The sequence below is a fragment of the Furipterus horrens genome, unplaced genomic scaffold (assembly GCF_987537825.1).
Source record: "Furipterus horrens unplaced genomic scaffold, mFurHor1.1.pri manual_scaffold_4, whole genome shotgun sequence".
NCBI lineage: Eukaryota > Metazoa > Chordata > Mammalia > Chiroptera > Furipteridae > Furipterus > Furipterus horrens.
This window is the reverse complement of record NW_028327174.1, coordinates 32,563,507-32,581,507: the sequence shown is the minus strand read 5'-3', so window position 1 is coordinate 32,581,507 and position 18,001 is coordinate 32,563,507. Positions and strand designations below refer to the sequence as shown.

The 18,001-nt window shown below is 37.2% G+C and overlaps 1 protein-coding gene and 1 pseudogene across 1 annotated transcript in view; one reads left to right on the top strand and one right to left on the bottom strand.

Annotated features, from left to right (window-relative positions):
- Window positions 1-18,001, top strand: part of ABCC9 (ATP binding cassette subfamily C member 9) — a 114,657-nt gene that overhangs the window by 56,486 nt on the left and 40,170 nt on the right. The window contains exons 19-24 of the mRNA XM_090272907.1: window positions 6,976-7,014; window positions 8,570-8,671; window positions 10,327-10,411; window positions 12,371-12,451; window positions 17,590-17,727; window positions 17,876-18,001. Of these exons, the coding sequence (XP_090129033.1) occupies window positions 6,976-7,014; window positions 8,570-8,671; window positions 10,327-10,411; window positions 12,371-12,451; window positions 17,590-17,727; window positions 17,876-18,001 (571 nt within the window). The remainder of the gene's footprint in view (window positions 1-6,975; window positions 7,015-8,569; window positions 8,672-10,326; window positions 10,412-12,370; window positions 12,452-17,589; window positions 17,728-17,875) is intronic.
- LOC150011485 (small ribosomal subunit protein eS12 pseudogene) lies at window positions 11,086-12,197 on the bottom strand (annotated as a pseudogene).

Sequence of the window (18,001 nt, the reverse complement as noted above, 5' to 3'; positions counted from 1 at the left end):
CAAAGACATCTGTAGATGTTTCCTTGGAAATTGCTACCTTTGACTTAGTCTGACATCTTGTAGCCCTAGAAGAGAAAGGTGAGAGAGCGGAAGGAGTGACCCAACCATTCTCCCAAACTGTCAGAATGCCAGGGGGTTCACACATGCATCTAGGTGTGCTCTCTATTTGTTTAAAAGATGTTCTGCCGGACAGAAGTTGTCCTTTATTAAATGTCATGATAAACAATAATTCCTACTTATATCTAAGGGGCTAGAATTAAAATGCTCTACCTGATGGATGCTTCCAGTGAGGGAGTCCAGAATGTGTAATGATTGTGGTAATCATGTGAGACAGAGCCATCGTTACCTCTGCTTTCCCTTTCCCCTCGCTATGTCGTCGGCTTGATGTCATCTTCTTATGCCTTCATGCAATCAGCATTAGAACAGTGGCTCAATTATTCTGAGACTGGTGAAGTAAAGAGTTGCTCCTTTTCATGTGACTTTACCTGGCATGAAGGAATGATAACACGTTGAGTCAGCTTTCTTGGATCTGATAGAATATAGCATGCTTGTGTCCACATCTCCCCTTCTTCCAAATATTGTTCCTGTTTCAGGCTTGTGAAAGTCACTCTTTCTGTTCCATGAGATATCAACTATGATACTCGGAACACCAAGTTTAACTTTTACACTTCAAGAGCCATATACACAAATTCTGTGTGCAGAAATGAAATTTTAGGACATTTTTCCAGAAGAGGATTTTCCATGTGACCTCTTTGCTTTCTCTTGTTGCCTTCAGTGATGATACCATACCAAATGTTGGAAGATAACTTTGGACATGTATCCAGGGATTTTCATGTTATCAAATATGACCTGTTGTTGGAATATAAAACTAGCTTTAGTTATTTATTTTGCAAGAGAAAACCTTCCACAACTGAATTTCATTAAATATGTTGCTATGCAAAAGAGTTAGAGTAGGTAGTCTCTAGAAGTTAAGGACTATATCATTATTCAAGGAAAATGTTACTGAAAGAGTAGGATAATTTTTTATTTGCTTATGTAAGATGACTGCCAACAAATGGATTTATATTTACCTTTTTATTCCTCTGAAACTAGTACATGATATTTAATTTTAATGTTTAAAAGAAAATATATATAAATCCTGCAATGGGAGGGCTTCACAAATGCAAATCTACTATATACTGTCTTGTCTAATTGAGGGCACTACTACATTAATTAACCCTTCTTTCTTATATGTCTTTAATTTCTTGTTATTGACATTCCATTATACTCCATTAAGAAGAAAAGTCTTGCTGCTGTCTTAAACTGGGGGCATTTCTCTCTTTTTATTGTTGACACTATTACAAATGTGTCCCATTCCCTCTTCTTTGTCACCCTCTACCAAACCCCCAGCCTTCACCACATTTTTGTCTGTGTCCATGGACTAAGAATATATGCAAAATACATTCTTTGGCTAATCTCTTCTGGTCCAACCAACACATACATGCCCTTCCCTCTGAGATCTGTTAATTTATTTTCTTCCTTAGATTCCTCATATAAATGAAATCATATGGTATTTGTATTTCTCTGACTGGCTTATTTTGCTTAGCATAATAATCTCCAGGTCCATCCATGCTGTCGCAAAAGGTAGAGTTCCTTCTTTTTTACAGTCATGTTGTATTCCAATGTGTAAACGCACCACATCTTTTTATCCACTCATCTGCTGATGGGTACTTGGCCTGCTTCCATATCTAGGCTATTATAAATAAAGCTACAATGAACATAGGGGTGCTTATATTTGAGGAGTCCGATCAATGAACACAGGGGTGTGTATATTGGAGGAGTCTGTCCATACTTAACCTCCTCCTTTCCTTGCACTCACTGCATTGCAGTCTGGCTGAAAAGTTCTCACCAATGCCTGCCTAAGTGCTAAATCATCATAATTTGTTGCAATCCTACTTAACTTCTCCATAGCTTTTTAAACTGTTCGCCACTGATGATGACTCCTTGAAACCAACTGTTTTCTTGGTTTCAATGACACCTTCACTTATTCATTTATTAAAAATGTGTATGGCACACCTATAACAGGCAAATCATTGTATTAGTTGTTGGAGGTAAATAACAAACAAGGGGAGCCAGCCCCTATTCTCACAAAACTTACTGTTTAGCAGCAAAGGCCATGAGGAAGTAAGAAAAAAATTTTCATAATTATTTGGTTCAATTTTTATAAATGCCAAGAAAAAGTTGTGCAGGGTTTTATAAGAAAAAAATAATGAGTGATCTAAGTCAAGTCTGTGGGTTCGACAAGCACTTTTTTAGGGGGATGAATAAATGAACGGTACTTGAACTTACATTTTGAGGATAAACCATAGTTAACATGTCAAAAAGTCAGGAGCTGCACTAGGTGGGACAACACTCCAATTTTTAAATTTTTCTGCAGTATACTGTAGGATCTTGTTCCTTTTTTAAAAAGATTTTATTTATTTATTTTAGAGAGAGGGAAAGGGAGAGAGAAAGAAAGGGAAATAAATATTGATGTATAAGAGAAACATCGATTGGTTGCCTCCCACGTATACCCCAACCAGGGACCAGGCCCACAGCCCAGGCATGAGCCCTGACCAGAGGTCAAACCAGAGACCTTCGGCTTTGCGAGATGACATTCAACCAAGCCATGTCGGCCAGGGCCCTTTTCCTCCTCTTAGCCCTTACATTATTATCTTGACTTCAGCTACTCTGAAAGTACTAACGACATACCCATGTACATTTCTGGCTAAGATCTTTCTTCTGAAGACCTAAGAGCAGCTCCAATAAGTTTTATACAAGCCGTGAGTTCAACACATCCAAACTTAACTCATATCTTTCGTATCTCCAAAGCCTGCTTCTCCTATGCCTTGGTAGGTAGAGACTGCAGAAAACTGGAGAAAGAATTTGAATGCCCCCTCCATTTCATCACCATTTCTAATACAGCTCCTGACACATTAATTTTGGCTTATTCTTAAAATGTCAGTGCTCAAAGATTCAATCTAGATTCATCTCTTTCTCTCCCTTGCCTGCAAAATCCAACCAATCCCTTTTCTTATGTCTGTCCTTATATTTCTATGTCTGTTTTAATAGTCCTAGTTTAAGTAGTTCTCACTTATATGGACTACTCACCCTAATAACTCCTTCACCTTTCTTCACATCACTGCAAGATTTACCGTTTTAACATGCAAATCCAATTACTTTATTTTTAATTTTTTCTTATATAAAAAAGTAATATTCCAAAGACCTTTGCATACTGTATCAGGGTCTTTCATAATCTTCTTCCTGTCTGACTTATAAAACTCATATCCTGCCATTCCAACCACCTTTACCATTGTGCTCCCATAACCCTGAACTGCAGGTAGTTCTCAAATGCACATACGATGTATGGAATACCCTGCCTCAGATTGGTGGCTTCATCCCTGTTTCTAGTGTCAACTTATATTTTACCTCTTTGACAAAGCCTCTTATTCTCCCATGTGGACTGAGATGTACTTTCTCCTTCTAGTTCCTCTGTACAATGTGCAACTCGTTAAGGTGGATTCAAGTCACTCAGTCTAGTCCTCTCACTAGATTGGGACATCCTAAAACCAAAGCACAGTATCTGCTTCACATCTTGCCCAGCCCCTGGTTCATTCTCATTTCTATCTGTAAAACAGAACTCTCTGTTTTTCTTTATCTCTGCCTCTCCAGCTCTCTCTCTCTCTCTCTCTCAACCTCCTTCTCCCTCTCACTCCCTCTCCCTCTCTTTCTCTTTCTAATCTCAGCCAACAACTACTGCCCTTTCCTCTTCTTTTTGTAGATAAAAGGTCTTCGCTCATTCTCGCCAATTTCTCTCTTTCTGCTCTCACCTCAGTCCACTGCAGTCTGGTTTCTACTTCTGCCACCCCATTGAAACTATTCTTATCAAATCCATAGATTTCATTCTAATTGTTAAATTCACTGGGCATTTTTATGATACTTATCTTACTTGACCTCCAGGCCACTTGACATATTTTGTGCTTCAGAATGTCTCTTGCTTAGTTCCCAATAAAACTCGTGGTTTTGTTTACCTCTGATAGCTTTTACCTGATCCTCTTGGTCTCTTCTGCAGATTTCCCTTCCTTAGCCATTTGTTAAATAGTGATGTTGTCAGGGTTCTGCCTTTGTCTCCTTCTTTCCTGCCCATATACATCGCAAGATGTCGATTTAACACGGGAGGAGACAGATACCGTGTCACTCCCGAGTCGGACTGCACAGCCATTCTCGGCGGTGCAGATAAACTCTTAAGAAGCTACACCATCGTCTCTCGAGACGGACGGCTGCCGACGACGACATGCTCCCTGGGGAATCACATAGCTTGCCATGACTTAGTTTTATCTGTCTACTTCCATTTCTTTTTATTATTATTATTATTATTGTTTTTCTATCCCATTTTTTCTCCCATTGCTCTCCCCTACCAGACCCCCATAGTCAATCCCCAGCCCATTGTCCATGTCCATGGGTCATTTATACTAGCTCCTTAACTAGACCCTTCCCCTTCTTTCCCTCCTTTCCCATCTCCCCCCTGGTCACTGTCAGTCTGTTCCTTGTTTACATACCTCTGGTTCTATTTTGCTCATTAGTTCCCTGTATTAGGTGAGATCGTATGGTATTTGTCTTTCACTGCCTGGCTTACTTCACTAAACATAATACTCTCCAGTTCCATCCACATTGTCACAAAAGGTAGGCTGTTTCTTTGTTTGCTTATGAAACAACCAAGAATTGTTAAAGTCATTTATTGACTTTTCACTAACAAAGGATGGAACCCAAAGTCTTTATTATCTAAGGCATATATTATAAGGTCAGATCACCCCAATATCTTTATTTGTTTACCAGATCTCTCTCTGAGTTTCAAATTCTGCTTCTGGGCCATGGTCTTTTGGACATTCCTTACTTACCTCAAACTTAATGTGTCTGCTATCAAATTCACTATCTTCTCCTACCATATGTACTCCATATGTACTTCCTATTTTGTGTTTCCTGTCCTTGACTTCTTTCTCTCTTTCACCCCCTCCCATATCATCAGTTACACAATCCTTGGTATTTTGAAATATGTCCACTTCCTTTCATTTATTCACCATTACCCTAATTAAGGGCGCTACCTTCTTATCTCCATTACTCTGAGAGCCTCCAGTGGTCTCTATATTACCTCCAGTCTTGCTCCCTTCAATTCATTTGTTCCTTTCTGCAACCAGAGTGATATTTCTAAAAAACCTACCTCTTTTGTTTAAACCCTTTCACTGGTTTTCCATTGCTCTGAGGAAAATTTCCAACTCTGTAAAATAGTTTGAGTCCTTTCATTATCTGGGCTGTGCATGCTTTTAAAAAGCTTACCATGTAATTTTCTTCACTTGCTATTTATACTTACATTTCAGTCATGCTAAATTTTTATCAGTTCCTTGTATGACCAGGTATCTAGTGTGAAATACCCTTTACCTTTTTCATCTAGCCCAGTCTTATTCCTCTGGCATCAACTCTATTGTTTACCTTTAACTGGGGGTTCTTTATCTGTGCTTTAATACCACTCTTTACTTCACCTATCCCACTGTCTGTCCCCTTATCACACTGCCATAAAACATGAAGCAGCATGAAAGAAGTAATGAGTTTTTCTCATTTACAGCATCTCTACTATTTTGGCACTAGGAGATGATCAATTAATGTTTTTGAATTGGTAGTGAGTAAATATAGCTGGAATTTAATCAATAGTAAATGAAAAAAATTGGTAACTTCCAAAGTTGTATCTTCAGTTTGGGCTGACATTTTCAAATGTCTGATGGGTCTTTCCACCTGGCTGGCCAGTAAGAGAATTAATCTATTAATTCTTCCATTTACTTGCTCTTCCTCTTCTGTTCTTTATCTTCCTCAGATAAACTAAAATTATTGAGAAAATTTATTGGCTTCTTATCATTAAAAAAATAAAATCCAAATTTCTTGTCATTGAAAGCATATTATATGGAAAATATCACTTGGGAAATTGTGTTTTATTAATTTATATTCTGTAAGCAACTTAAATTAGGAGATACTCATTATTGAGAGAGAATTTTTAGTCTGAGATTGCCTTTTCTGCTTCTATTAACTATCTCAAGATGTCATTAGCAATGTGCCATTTTGAAAATCTTATCAGTGGTAACTCCAAACTAAATATCACTAGGTATCATAGGTAAATTTTCTCCAAAAAAGTTTATGTTGCTTTACAAAGTCAAATAAGATCTATTTTTGGAGCTCTATAGATTTTAATATGTGTGTGATTTTCAAATTCAGGTTTCTTTAGAATGATGAAGTTCAACTGAATTATTAAAATTTAGTAAAAATAAAACAAACAGGTATTTAGGTGTTTTTCCCCATACTAAAACTATAATTAAATTTAATTAGTCAAGCACCTCTTTTTAAAAAAATTATATCTATCAGTAATTAATTATACCCAAATGTGGCAGTTTGACCTATTGTGAATGCCTATCTTTCTTACCAGTTCCTTAAGGACCAGGCTGTTTCTAAATATTTAAAGTTCAGAGTCCCAAAGTTATTTCTTTCTCTCATACTTTAGGGTAGCTAATTAGGAATTTAAATAAATTAAGTTTGAATTTTAAAGGTAAGGAGGCCTTGGAGATATTAAATCCTTTTACAGACTAGGAAACTATTCTAGAGAAATTGCCTAAATTTATACAGCAAGTTGGAGCAGAGTTGGGGCTAGAACCCAGATCATTGTATAAATCCATATTTTGTATGAAAAAGAACAGTGCTATTTATCTTTTGGAAGCTTACTAAGTAATTATTTTCTAACAAATTAAGACATTAAAATATTTATCTGATTTGTCTTTGAAGCTAATATAAAAATCATTTGGGAAATATAGCTATTTAATATGTCCAATGTTTATTTTATCTTTTGCTTGATATGTGAAGACAGTCATTCTGTATTTACATTTCATTATTAATGAACATTGTTTGCCATACTTACAGTGTAAATGAATCTGAACCTTCTTTTGAAGCAACCAGAAGGTATTTCTATTTTAATCTGCATTGAATAAGAATGACTTCCTTCCTAAGACTTTACTTGATACTCAATTTCTTTCTCCTAGTCATTTTGTTCATTCTGATGATGTAGAAAGTTATTTATTAAAATGTGCTAGAATACTTCCCATAGCAGGGGTTCCCAACATTTGCAGGCTGCTGAAAGAATTAATTTGCCAAACAGAAGGTCCCATTGTGTCAATTGTTTTCCTTCACTGAGTCACATATGTCACAATTTTGGCTGAAACTCAATCTATTCTTAGCAAATTGGGTTTGGGATATCAAAAAATTGGAAAGGGGGCAAGGCAAGGTAGAAGAGGGTAAAGGGGAATAAATAGTGGTGGAAAGAGGATAGACTTTGGGTGGTGAACACACGATACAATATATAGATGATGCATAATAAAATTGTGCACCTGAAACTTAAATATTATTATTAACCAATGTCACCCCAATAAATTCAATGAAAATGCAAGAATTAACATGTAAGTTGTTTACAAATTAAACAGTGATGGAATTTGTGAATAAGGTAGAGATGGAGAACCAAACGTTTCCTGTATTTCAAAAAGAAAAAAAAGCACTTAAAGGGCTTGAGGGAAGGTGAAGCAGACATGTCAGAAGTTGGGAATCACTGTTCTGCTGTACGTGTGGTTACCTGAGAGACCACTAGCTTACTGTACATTATCATGTCTTCTAAACTGCTAGACATTATGTTTCAGGATAATCACTGACCATTTCTAACTACTCTTTTTCTTAATCTTACACTTTTAACCTTAATTCCTTTATGAGTACTTACAGTCAATGAACTAACTATGGACGTGTAACCTTTTCCCTGCCCCAAGCCCATCATCTTCTTTATCTTCAGCTCACATGCATTTTCCTAATTATGGCAAGATATCGGTCTGGTAGAATTTACAAGCCCAAAAATGCGAGAGGAGAGCATTATCATTTTTAAATAAACTATTTCAATATGCATTGAAATACGTAGTTTTCAGATGTATATGTCTTTCAATATTGAAATGGACTCCTCAAAATATTATTCTTTGTCTTAAAATATGTTATCTATTGCCTCAATATATGTTAATATGATTGAGCCACAGACACATACTATAATTACAGTTCAAGTCACATTTTTAAAGATCTACATACAAAATTCACAGTGATATAAAGTGCTTATACTATAAATTAAAATAGCTGTGGCTATGAGAAAGTGAATTGTTATTAACCTTTAGTTATTTTAAAAATTATACCATTCTAGAAAATAACACTATAATTAATCATTTTTACTTTAAAACACTGCTTTAGCATAGCAAAATCAAATTTCACACAATGTATGACATTTTGATAAAATTCTAATCCCTTGAGTTCAGGTGGAATCTTTAACCATTAATTAATAAGGTTGCTGGTTGTTCAAATGTTTTCTTTTAGAAGTTCTCTATTTTTGCACTTGAGATATTTTATCGACTTAATCACACTAAAATACACATAAAGCCTAGCACCCTTGCAAGATTTTGCTATTTGCTTTTTTTTTTCTTCCATTTTCCAGTAGGAGCAGGTATTCTGTGGCTTATGCAGCTCAAAAGCCCTGGCTATTAAATGCGACAGTAGAAGAAAATATTACCTTTGGAAGTCCTTTCAACAAACAGAGGTAATTTTCAACATATAAAATCCTTATGTTTGGTCCACCTCCACTGGAATCTTTACATCGGGAGTTCCTTTCCCCCCTGGTTGCCTCATGACCAGGCCTTTTGATTCAACTCTTTGAAGAGAAGCCTTATTGGAAGTTTCAGTCTGTTTTGTACACTTACTGAGAACAGTCTGTACACCAAAACTAAAGAGCCGAAAGTGAAGTGTGTGCATATGAGTATGTGAGGCACAGAGGGGTGGTGGTGATGAGATTATTGGTAAGCAGAAGGAAAACCCAAGTAAGCAGCAGAAGGAAGGTTCACATCTTGAAAGAAGAGGAAGACTGTGGGATCTGAGGGATCTAGTGTCTAGGAGCAATCAGAATGTGCTATATTTAACCCATCTTTTTAGATACCACTGGAGTGTTCCAAGGTATGACGCTTTCCTTATGCTACTTTCACAAGGGTGGGTCTTAAGACCCCAAACTGGGTCTCAAAAGTTAAGGAGAATTAGGTCATGGGAGAGGCACGAGGAAGGGGGTGGGAAGAGGAAATAGTGTGGGAGGAGGAACCTAAATGGTGTGGGGGTCATTTGGGGCTTGGGAACAGGCCGGATAGAAAGGAGTTTGGGGGTACTGACAGTGGGGAACTAGATTGTAAAGGAAGTCTGAGATGAGGTAATGGTGGGCCATAAAATCCAACTGGATGTAACTGCGTGGATTCTGGGGAGGCACAGTATGTGTGAAGAAGGAAAATAGTGAGGTAAACGTGGTGTTTCATCTGGCAGTGTAATGACAGATATGCAGATGCATCTGAATTAGGTGCATCCTAATTCCATTTAGATGCTTGTTAGAATAATTATCCAACCACTCAGGGCTTGTTGCCTGCATGGGGGGTGACTAGAAAAATGGAGAAGAGGAGGCGGTTGACAGAAAACCATTCTCGAATAAGAGCGGCCAAATATGAGCAGGGAGGAGAGGGAAGAATCAAGAATGACTTGAATATTTGGAGACTAGGTGACTGAGAAAATGAAACCACCGATAGTTTCTGCAGCATTTTCAAACTCCGTGCTTCCTTATACTTCCAATCCGTTCCATCCCCGGTCCCAGCCTTAGATCAGTGTGAGCACTGTCAACCCGCCCCATCTTCTGTTCGCTGGTCCTGCAGCATCACGATTGATGAGTATATCACAGACACCCACCCACAGCCCAGGCTTCAGGCGTGGCGGGCCTCCTGTTTTCTCTCATATGCACCATAAACTCACCTTCAAGCAGTTTTTTAAGCTTCCTTTCCCTCGTTTCTTGACTAATTATGACTTCTCTTTCTGGATGTTAGTTATACCTTCCTTCCTCTGCAGAGATGTCACTACCTCTCAGAACTGTCAGTCATTTTTTTCCCCATGTATTCTAGGAGCATTTTATAATTACCTGTTGCTAGAGCACCTAACAAGGTACATTTTTATTATGTTTCTGTATCAGTCTTGCACTTTATTTACTAGATGTGTGAGAGTGAGAACCAATACTTATTTATCTTCGTATCCACAACTTAGCTTAGAGGCTAATATGTACAATTGTTCAATAAATGTTATATTTCAGCTTCCAAGATACTGAACTTGGGACTTCATTTATGGGCAACCTATTAAGAGTGTTCTAAAAATTCAAAATCATTTCTCCTAAAGGTATAAAGCTGTCACAGATGCCTGTTCTCTTCAGCCAGATATTGACTTACTACCATTTGGAGACCAAACTGAAATTGGAGAGAGGGTGAGCTATGTGTAGTTTAATTAAATGATGAACAAAAACCTAGAAAAAGTCTTCTGGTTGTCTTTAACCTCTAATGGAGCATAATAAAATCTGCGAGTTTAAGGTTTGTGTGTTGTACCAGTGACAAGTTCCAGGAACAGGAGGACAGGAGCTCTTTGATGCCACTCTCTCTTAAGTGGTTGTTGTGTAACCACCATATATTTAACATTGTGCTGGCCACTTGAGAGTCCTCAAGGAATAGAGCAGTTCCTGCTTTTGATCAAACGTAATTTTACTTACTTGGAGGTTACTTTAAACTGATTTGGAAACTGAGATTGCTTTCAACAATTTCTTCCACTCTTGTCAGCATCTATTTATTCTTGTTCAAGTGTTGTTTTCTTTTCTTTGTGTAAACATCTTTGTCATTGACGTTATATTATTCTGACGAGCTGAAAAATATTTATAACTATGTAATCTTTATAACAATGTTGGCTAAATTTTTTTTACTCTTATAAGCATCAAGTGTTCAGGAAAAGACTTTTTATGCTACCTGTATGTTGAAGCTGAGAAAGCAAAAGCTGAGAGAGGTTAGATTAAAGAACTAGCCCAATCATTGGGTCAGTGGTGCAGCTGGGATTAGTCTGACTTTGTAGTCTGCATTCTTTTTTTAAGAAACAAAAGTCAAGTTTATTTGTTCATTTTGTGCATTTGAAATACTCCTCGATGATGTCCTTGGCCTTGAGACTCTTTGCCATAGTCCTTAACGACCACACAACTGCATCCAACCACTTTATAGAGTCTGCCCTCTGTCAAATTTACAGAGGCCTACCCATCCCCCTAGTTTCTTGTTGTTGTCAACTTTTATTAGGTTGATTTAGTGTTCAGCACAAAGGGCCTCCACCAACTTGACATACTCAGGCTCACACAGTTGGATGCAAGCGCACATAGATGGGCTTGATACTCGTCTATGGCTTTGGCAGCTTCGCTAATTCCACACGCTAGGCCATTGTGAGTCAGGGCAGCCTTCGGCACTTCTTGTAAAGCAGAATTAATGTCCATTACAGTTCCAGCAGCGATGCCTTCCTTGGCTATGGTGCTGGGTTATGGGTGGAGCTAAATCTTGAATATACCCAAGTCTCTTCCTCTATGCAACTCCGAGGTAACAGGGAAAGAGCTGCAGTCTGCATTCTTAATGACTGTTTATTGCACCATTGTATATAGTATTTAAGAGCATGAACTTAACTTCTCAGAGCCTTAGTTTCTGTGGTTGTAAAGTGAGAACAATACTCCACATTGGAATTCCTCTGAGGAATAAAAGAAATGAAGAATGTAAAGCCATTCACACATGTGCTCAATAAATATAGCAAGTCCTCAAGTAACATCATTTTGTTCAATATTGTTTTGTTATAACATTCAGATGCCATTGGAACTTAACTATTGTTTATATCAATTAGCTTATGGTAAAGTTGGTTTTGTTATATGTTGTTTTGCTGTGGTTCCAAGAACTTGCGGATGTGTTCAGTGAGGACTTACTATAATAGTTTTTAAAATGTTATAATTAGCACTTGATTATAAAGTTGTATTGCTGCACAGTTCTGTTGAACAAAACTTGTAATATCAAACTTAAGAAGTATATATGAAGTACACTACAGACACAAAGCTAGAAAAAAAAATTGAATTGTTGACAGTCTTCAGCACTCACCAGTGTTCTGATTATTAATATTTTTGTACAACATAGCTCTCTCTCAGAGTGAAAGAGGGATTACTGCTATCAGTCAAAAATTACCTTAATATAGAATTCAGGCATTGACCACTAGACAGTTTTCATTTTATCTTATCAATTTTATTACAGTGTAGTTAGTAAATTACCATTAGTTTAAGATTTTTTTTAGAGAAATTTGTATTTGAAAGGGACTTTTTTTTACCAACAAATCATTTACTAATGCACAAGGTGGATATTTATGGATATTTCTTCTCTAGGGCATCAACCTGAGTGGGGGTCAGAGGCAAAGAATCTGTGTGGCACGAGCTCTCTATCAAAACACCAACATCGTCTTCTTGGTGAGAATACGGCCTTTACTTTTATTTCTACTTCATTTTCTCCCTCTGGAAAAAAATGAGTTTTCAAAGGACAAGTCAAATAACTTAAGGAAAGATGGTTGAAGTTGTGAAATCATAGAAAATGTAGGAGAAACAAATCCTCACAGTACAAATCAGATTGACATGTAAGTTGAGAGTTAGAGGAGCCAGATTGATGTGCAAGGGACTGAGGTTCCTATATGATTGTTTATATGAGTTTCTTAACTGCAAGGATTATTATTGAGGGAGTGTGAATGGTGCTGGATCAACTGGACAAGACCATAGGTCTTCTCATTTATGTTTGATGGCAAAGAAAAAAGGTTGGAAAATACATTTTTGGTGAACATAGAAATCCTGTCAAGTGGTGTGCAACTTAGGCTATGGATAAGTTTTCTTAAACTATAGAAATCTTGTTACCATCCTAGACCTATTGAATCATAACCTGGAAAGGCAGATTCTAGGGCCTGTGTTTTGAAAAAGCTCCATTGGTGTTTATCATGTATATTCTGGGCTATAACTTGGTTCTGTTTGTGGATCCAAAGGTAAAATGAGATGATTATGAATTTGTTCTAGTTCTTAACTTACAAATAGATAACGTATATTAGCGATCAGAAGATGATGCAAGTGCATCCTTCCCTGTCTTTTCCTTCTGTTCAATTATTGACTATTCATAAATATGGTTTAGAGTTTTCACTTAATTTAATCTTGAAATGCACTTCAAAGAGTAGGTTGGTTTTGGAGTTTCCCACTAAGTTTGGATCCATTATTGGTGATGGGAGTAGAATTTGGACATATTGTAAATTCACTTCAGATTAATCTCCCTAAGAATACCAGTCCCCAAATTTTTCCAGAAAAAAACACCGTAAAATCCATAGTAAGTTCTAGCACTAACCTATGTAACTGTAAATCTTTTTCATAATGATGGGTCCACAACTAGAAATGACTTCTTGAACTTTGGAATCAGTTAATGACTGAACCACCTGAGACCCAAGTGACTTGGAAATCTGAGATAGACCAAGGCCCTCTGGGTATGGTGTTCTGTTCCAGTTCATTTTACTGCCTCAATTTAGTGACCCTTACTTACTTCAACTGGAGAACCATAGGACTCAAGTCATAGGGTTAATTTATTGTGGATTTCTAATTATTCATTACAGCGTTATTTTTTTTTGCATCATTTCTAACAGCTTCTTGATGACTCATTCTGAAGACAAATTGCTTATCTTTAAGGTAGCCTTTTCCTTCTTGGGAAGTGTATGAGTTTCCTTTTGCTGGTATAACAAATTGCCATAGTTAGTGGCTTAAAAATTAAAAATTTATTATGTTACAGTTCTGTAGATTAGAAGTGCCACGTGAATCTCACTGGGCTAAAATCAGAGTGTCAGCAGGGCTGCGTTCCCTTCTGGAGGCTGCAGGGGAGAATCAGGTTCCTAGCCCTTTCCAGCTTCTAGAGACTGTCCACAGTCTTTGGCTCATGTCTGCCTTCCTTCATCTTCAAAAAATTATTACCATCAAGTTATGACCTGTGCTTTCCTTTAGTTTCTCCCTTCCTTTGGCCTTTTCTCCTTTCCTTTCCCCTTCATTTCCCTGTCCTTCCTTCCTTCCTCCCTCCCTCCCTCTCTCCCTCCCTTCCTCTCTTCCTTCTTTTCATCCATCAATATTTAGTTAACCTCTTCAGTGCCATGTTCTGTGCTAGGTAGAGGAAATAAAGAAGAAAAATACATTACTCTTATCTCTAAGGTTCTTACTTGTACAAATAATTACTGGAATGGTTTTATATTTTGCTATCATTAAACTTTATTACATTAGTCTTTACATAATATCAAAGCCAAATGGAAATATTTTAATGATATATCAAGCATGCTAGTTATTTTTGAAGCTTTATGATATCTGTAAATGTGCTGTATCATTGAATATATTTATAAGGAGTTATTTCTAAAAGTATATCCACACAAAGAGTATAATACTTGAACATAATCAGTGAATATAGGAAAGAATGTATTAATGAGAATTATGTGTGTGTGCGTGTATGTGTGTGTGTGTGTGTATTCTTGAAAATGAGGAATTGGCCATTCGGCAAATTGTCTTACTTTCTTTAAAGAAAGCGTTGTCTTCAAATGTTAATATGCAAACTGAATCTTGAGGAATGATTCCCAAACCATGTATAAAAGATTACATTTGACTATACAGTAGTCCCTGTCCCTATCTATATCACAGTTCACTTATCATGGCCTCACTGTGTCGTGGAATTTTTTAAAATATTATACTTAATTATTTATCATGGATTTTTCACTATATCGTGTGATTTTGCTGTACCGTATACGTATGTTGTTAAAGTTATGTAGGTTTAAGAGTGTAGAATAAATGTAAGGTTCCTACTTCACAGAGGGTCTGGAATGTAATACCTGCAATAAGTGAGGGAGTACTCTACCACCAAAATGCCTCATAATGAAGCCATGGCATAAAAATGAAAGTGAAAAAAAATAAAAGAAAGTGATCATCACTGAGGGCTTTCTATGACCTAGGCATAATTCTGAACACTTAATACACATTAGCTCATTTAATTATCATAATAACCCTGTTAGGTTTGGCATTGTTGTTGTTGTTGTTATTATCATTATTACTCCTGCTGCTATTTACAGAGCATATTGAGGCTTTGGGGAATAATTGATCCAAGGTCACACAGAGAGTAATAGTAAAGCAAGGATTCAAACCCCGGTGGCCGGATTCCATTGCCTGTGTCATTAACCACCACATTCTTCCTTATTAAGAGATTCCTGGAAGTCACTAAACTCTCACCGTGATGCTTTAAAGGGATTAGTATTATTCCACCACATATTTTCTAAAAATAAGAAACTAATGATAAAATAACACTTTTAAAACACTTTATAGGACTTCTACATCTTATTTGATCTTTGCAACAATCTTACATGCTCTCTGATAGGTATCAACATTACCCACATTTTACAAGTGTGGATACAAGTGACTGAATTTGAAAGTTTACTCAGTGTCAGTGAGTGGCAGAATCATGACTAAAATTTGGGTCTCTTAATTTAGAGTTAACGAAATTTTCATTATGTCTTACTATCTTGCAACATTTAAAGTCAGAATTTTATAGAAATTGTTTCTTCCTCTTGATACTGTCAGCTTTTGAAATCCTTTACTGACTGTTTTTTGGTTTTGTTATATGGTATTCTTCTGCTCTATAATTTCTGTTTGGTACTTTTTAAAATTTTGTTTTCTTTGTTGAAATTCTGACCATTATTTTGAACTCTGTATCACATAAATCACTTATTTTTATTTCACTAAGAAGATTGATTCATGGAGATTTATCTTATTGAAACATTCCCTTGTCTCTTCATTCCCCTTGACTCTGTGTTAGTTTCTGCTCATTGTGGAAAACAACCACCTCTCCCACCAGAGCTCCTGGTGGTCCCTCAGACCTTTGTGGTTGCTCAGGCACCTAGATGCAAGCTGATAGAAACTGGACCCTTAGGTAGCAAGTGGCTGGGAAAATATTCAATCAAAATCCCTTTGAGGGAGATGGGCATTTTGGGGTGCTCTGTCTGTGCTGAGCCAGGTTGTATAGTCAGGTGTGGTGGGGGGTGGGGTGCTCCTGCACTGTTTAAAAACTGCTTCTTTGTTTGCTGTGAGATTTGTGAATGCAAGTCCTGTTAGCTATCAGAACTAGGTGATTGGGGCTGTCTCTTGGGTGACAGCCATAAAAGCTGGGGCACCAGATGGGTGAAGGAGCTCTCTCTAGGGAGATACTGGCAACTCTGCTTTATTGTTGGAGTGAACTGGAGATAGAAGGCAGAGGAAGTGCCCAGTAGCTCTTTAAGGCTCTACAAAGGGGTCCATGTCAGCACTTACGTTCATACTAATTAGAAGCTGGATCTTCAGGTACACTTATCAAGTATGCAGTCAATATTCCTCCAGGGGAAGACTGGGAGCTTGGTGCTTTTTCCTGCTCCCTCTGTGCTGAGCCCTGAAGAGATAGCCATGGCAGATTCTCATGTGCCCGTCAACAGCTGCTTCTTGGTCTCCTATAGCCCTTTGTGATCATAAATGAAAGCCACATTGGCTATCAGACCTAGGTGATCTGGGATCTGTCCCTCAGGTGGCAGCCATAGAATTCATGGCACTAGATGTGTGGTTCCAGCCCTTCCCTCCTCAGGAGAAGCTGGGAGTTGGGGGTTCTCTCTCAGCTGTATGGTGCAGTGTCAGGGTGGGGTTTATGGTAAGAGTGAATCTCAGCTATTCCTACCCATTTAGATGTGGGTATTTTCTCAGTTGCCTAATGCAACTAGTTTCTGGGTTGCTCTGTGTGTAGCTGCATATGTGGTGCATCCATGGGAGGAGGGAAATTCAGGAGCCTCCTGTGTAACCATCTTGGTCCAGAGCCTAGGCCTGTTTTTATCATCTAAAATTCAACTACTCCAATTACCATATTTTTCACACTATAAGACACACCTGACCATAAGATGCACCTAGCTTTAGAGGAGGAAAACCAGAAAAAAAATTCTGAACCAAATGGTGTACTAAAATATTTAATAAAATATAACAGAATAATATTTCAACCATTTAAAGTGAACAACAGTCAACAGCGATATTAAGAACCATCATCACTGTCATTAACAAATGAAGAGAGAGTTTAAGGTTCAAGTATTCTTCTAGTTTTCTGGGAACCCCAAGTCAGGTAATACACATCATGAGCTGTGATGCAATATCTGCTCCATAAGGTGCACAGACATTTCCCCCCACTTTTGGGGGAAAAAGGTGTGTCTTATGGAGCCAAAAATATGGCGTGTTCTTTGTTTAGTCTGTTGCTAAAGGCTGTCAAAAATGCTGAGTTTTGAATTTGAAGATTCTATATATAAAATTCAAACCACTTTTAATATAGTTGTTTACTTTAAAATTTTTTAAGGTTAAAGAAAATAAAAGCTTCGTTTTATAATGTAACATTTCTGACTATTTAAAGTTATTGATATATGATGTCTGTTTTTATAAATTAGATTTGAGGGATAATTTGTCCTTTGTTATTTGTATTTCTGCTTTCTAGAGAAAATAATTACATAAAAGGTATAGAAAACTTTTACCTTCTCTCTCTTTACTGGTTGTAGGATGATCCGTTCTCTGCCCTGGACATTCACTTGAGTGATCACTTAATGCAGGAAGGAATTTTGAAGTTTCTCCAAGATGACAAGAGGACACTCGTCCTCGTGACTCACAAATTACAGTATCTAACACATGCTGACTGGGTGAGAGTTTAAAAGAAGTTTCATTAATTTCTATGTTATAGTCCTTTTCATAAATAGGGACATTAAGAAGTGCTTTCTGAGATAAAGATAATTCATTTGGCCGCTGAAGGCTTTTCATCACAGTTCTGCTAACATGTGCTTTTCTTAGATCATAGCCATGAAAGATGGAAGTGTACTGAGAGAAGGGACTTTGAAGGACATTCAGACCAAAGATGTTGAGCTTTATGAACACTGGAAAACACTTATGAACCGGCAAGATCAAGAATTAGAAAAG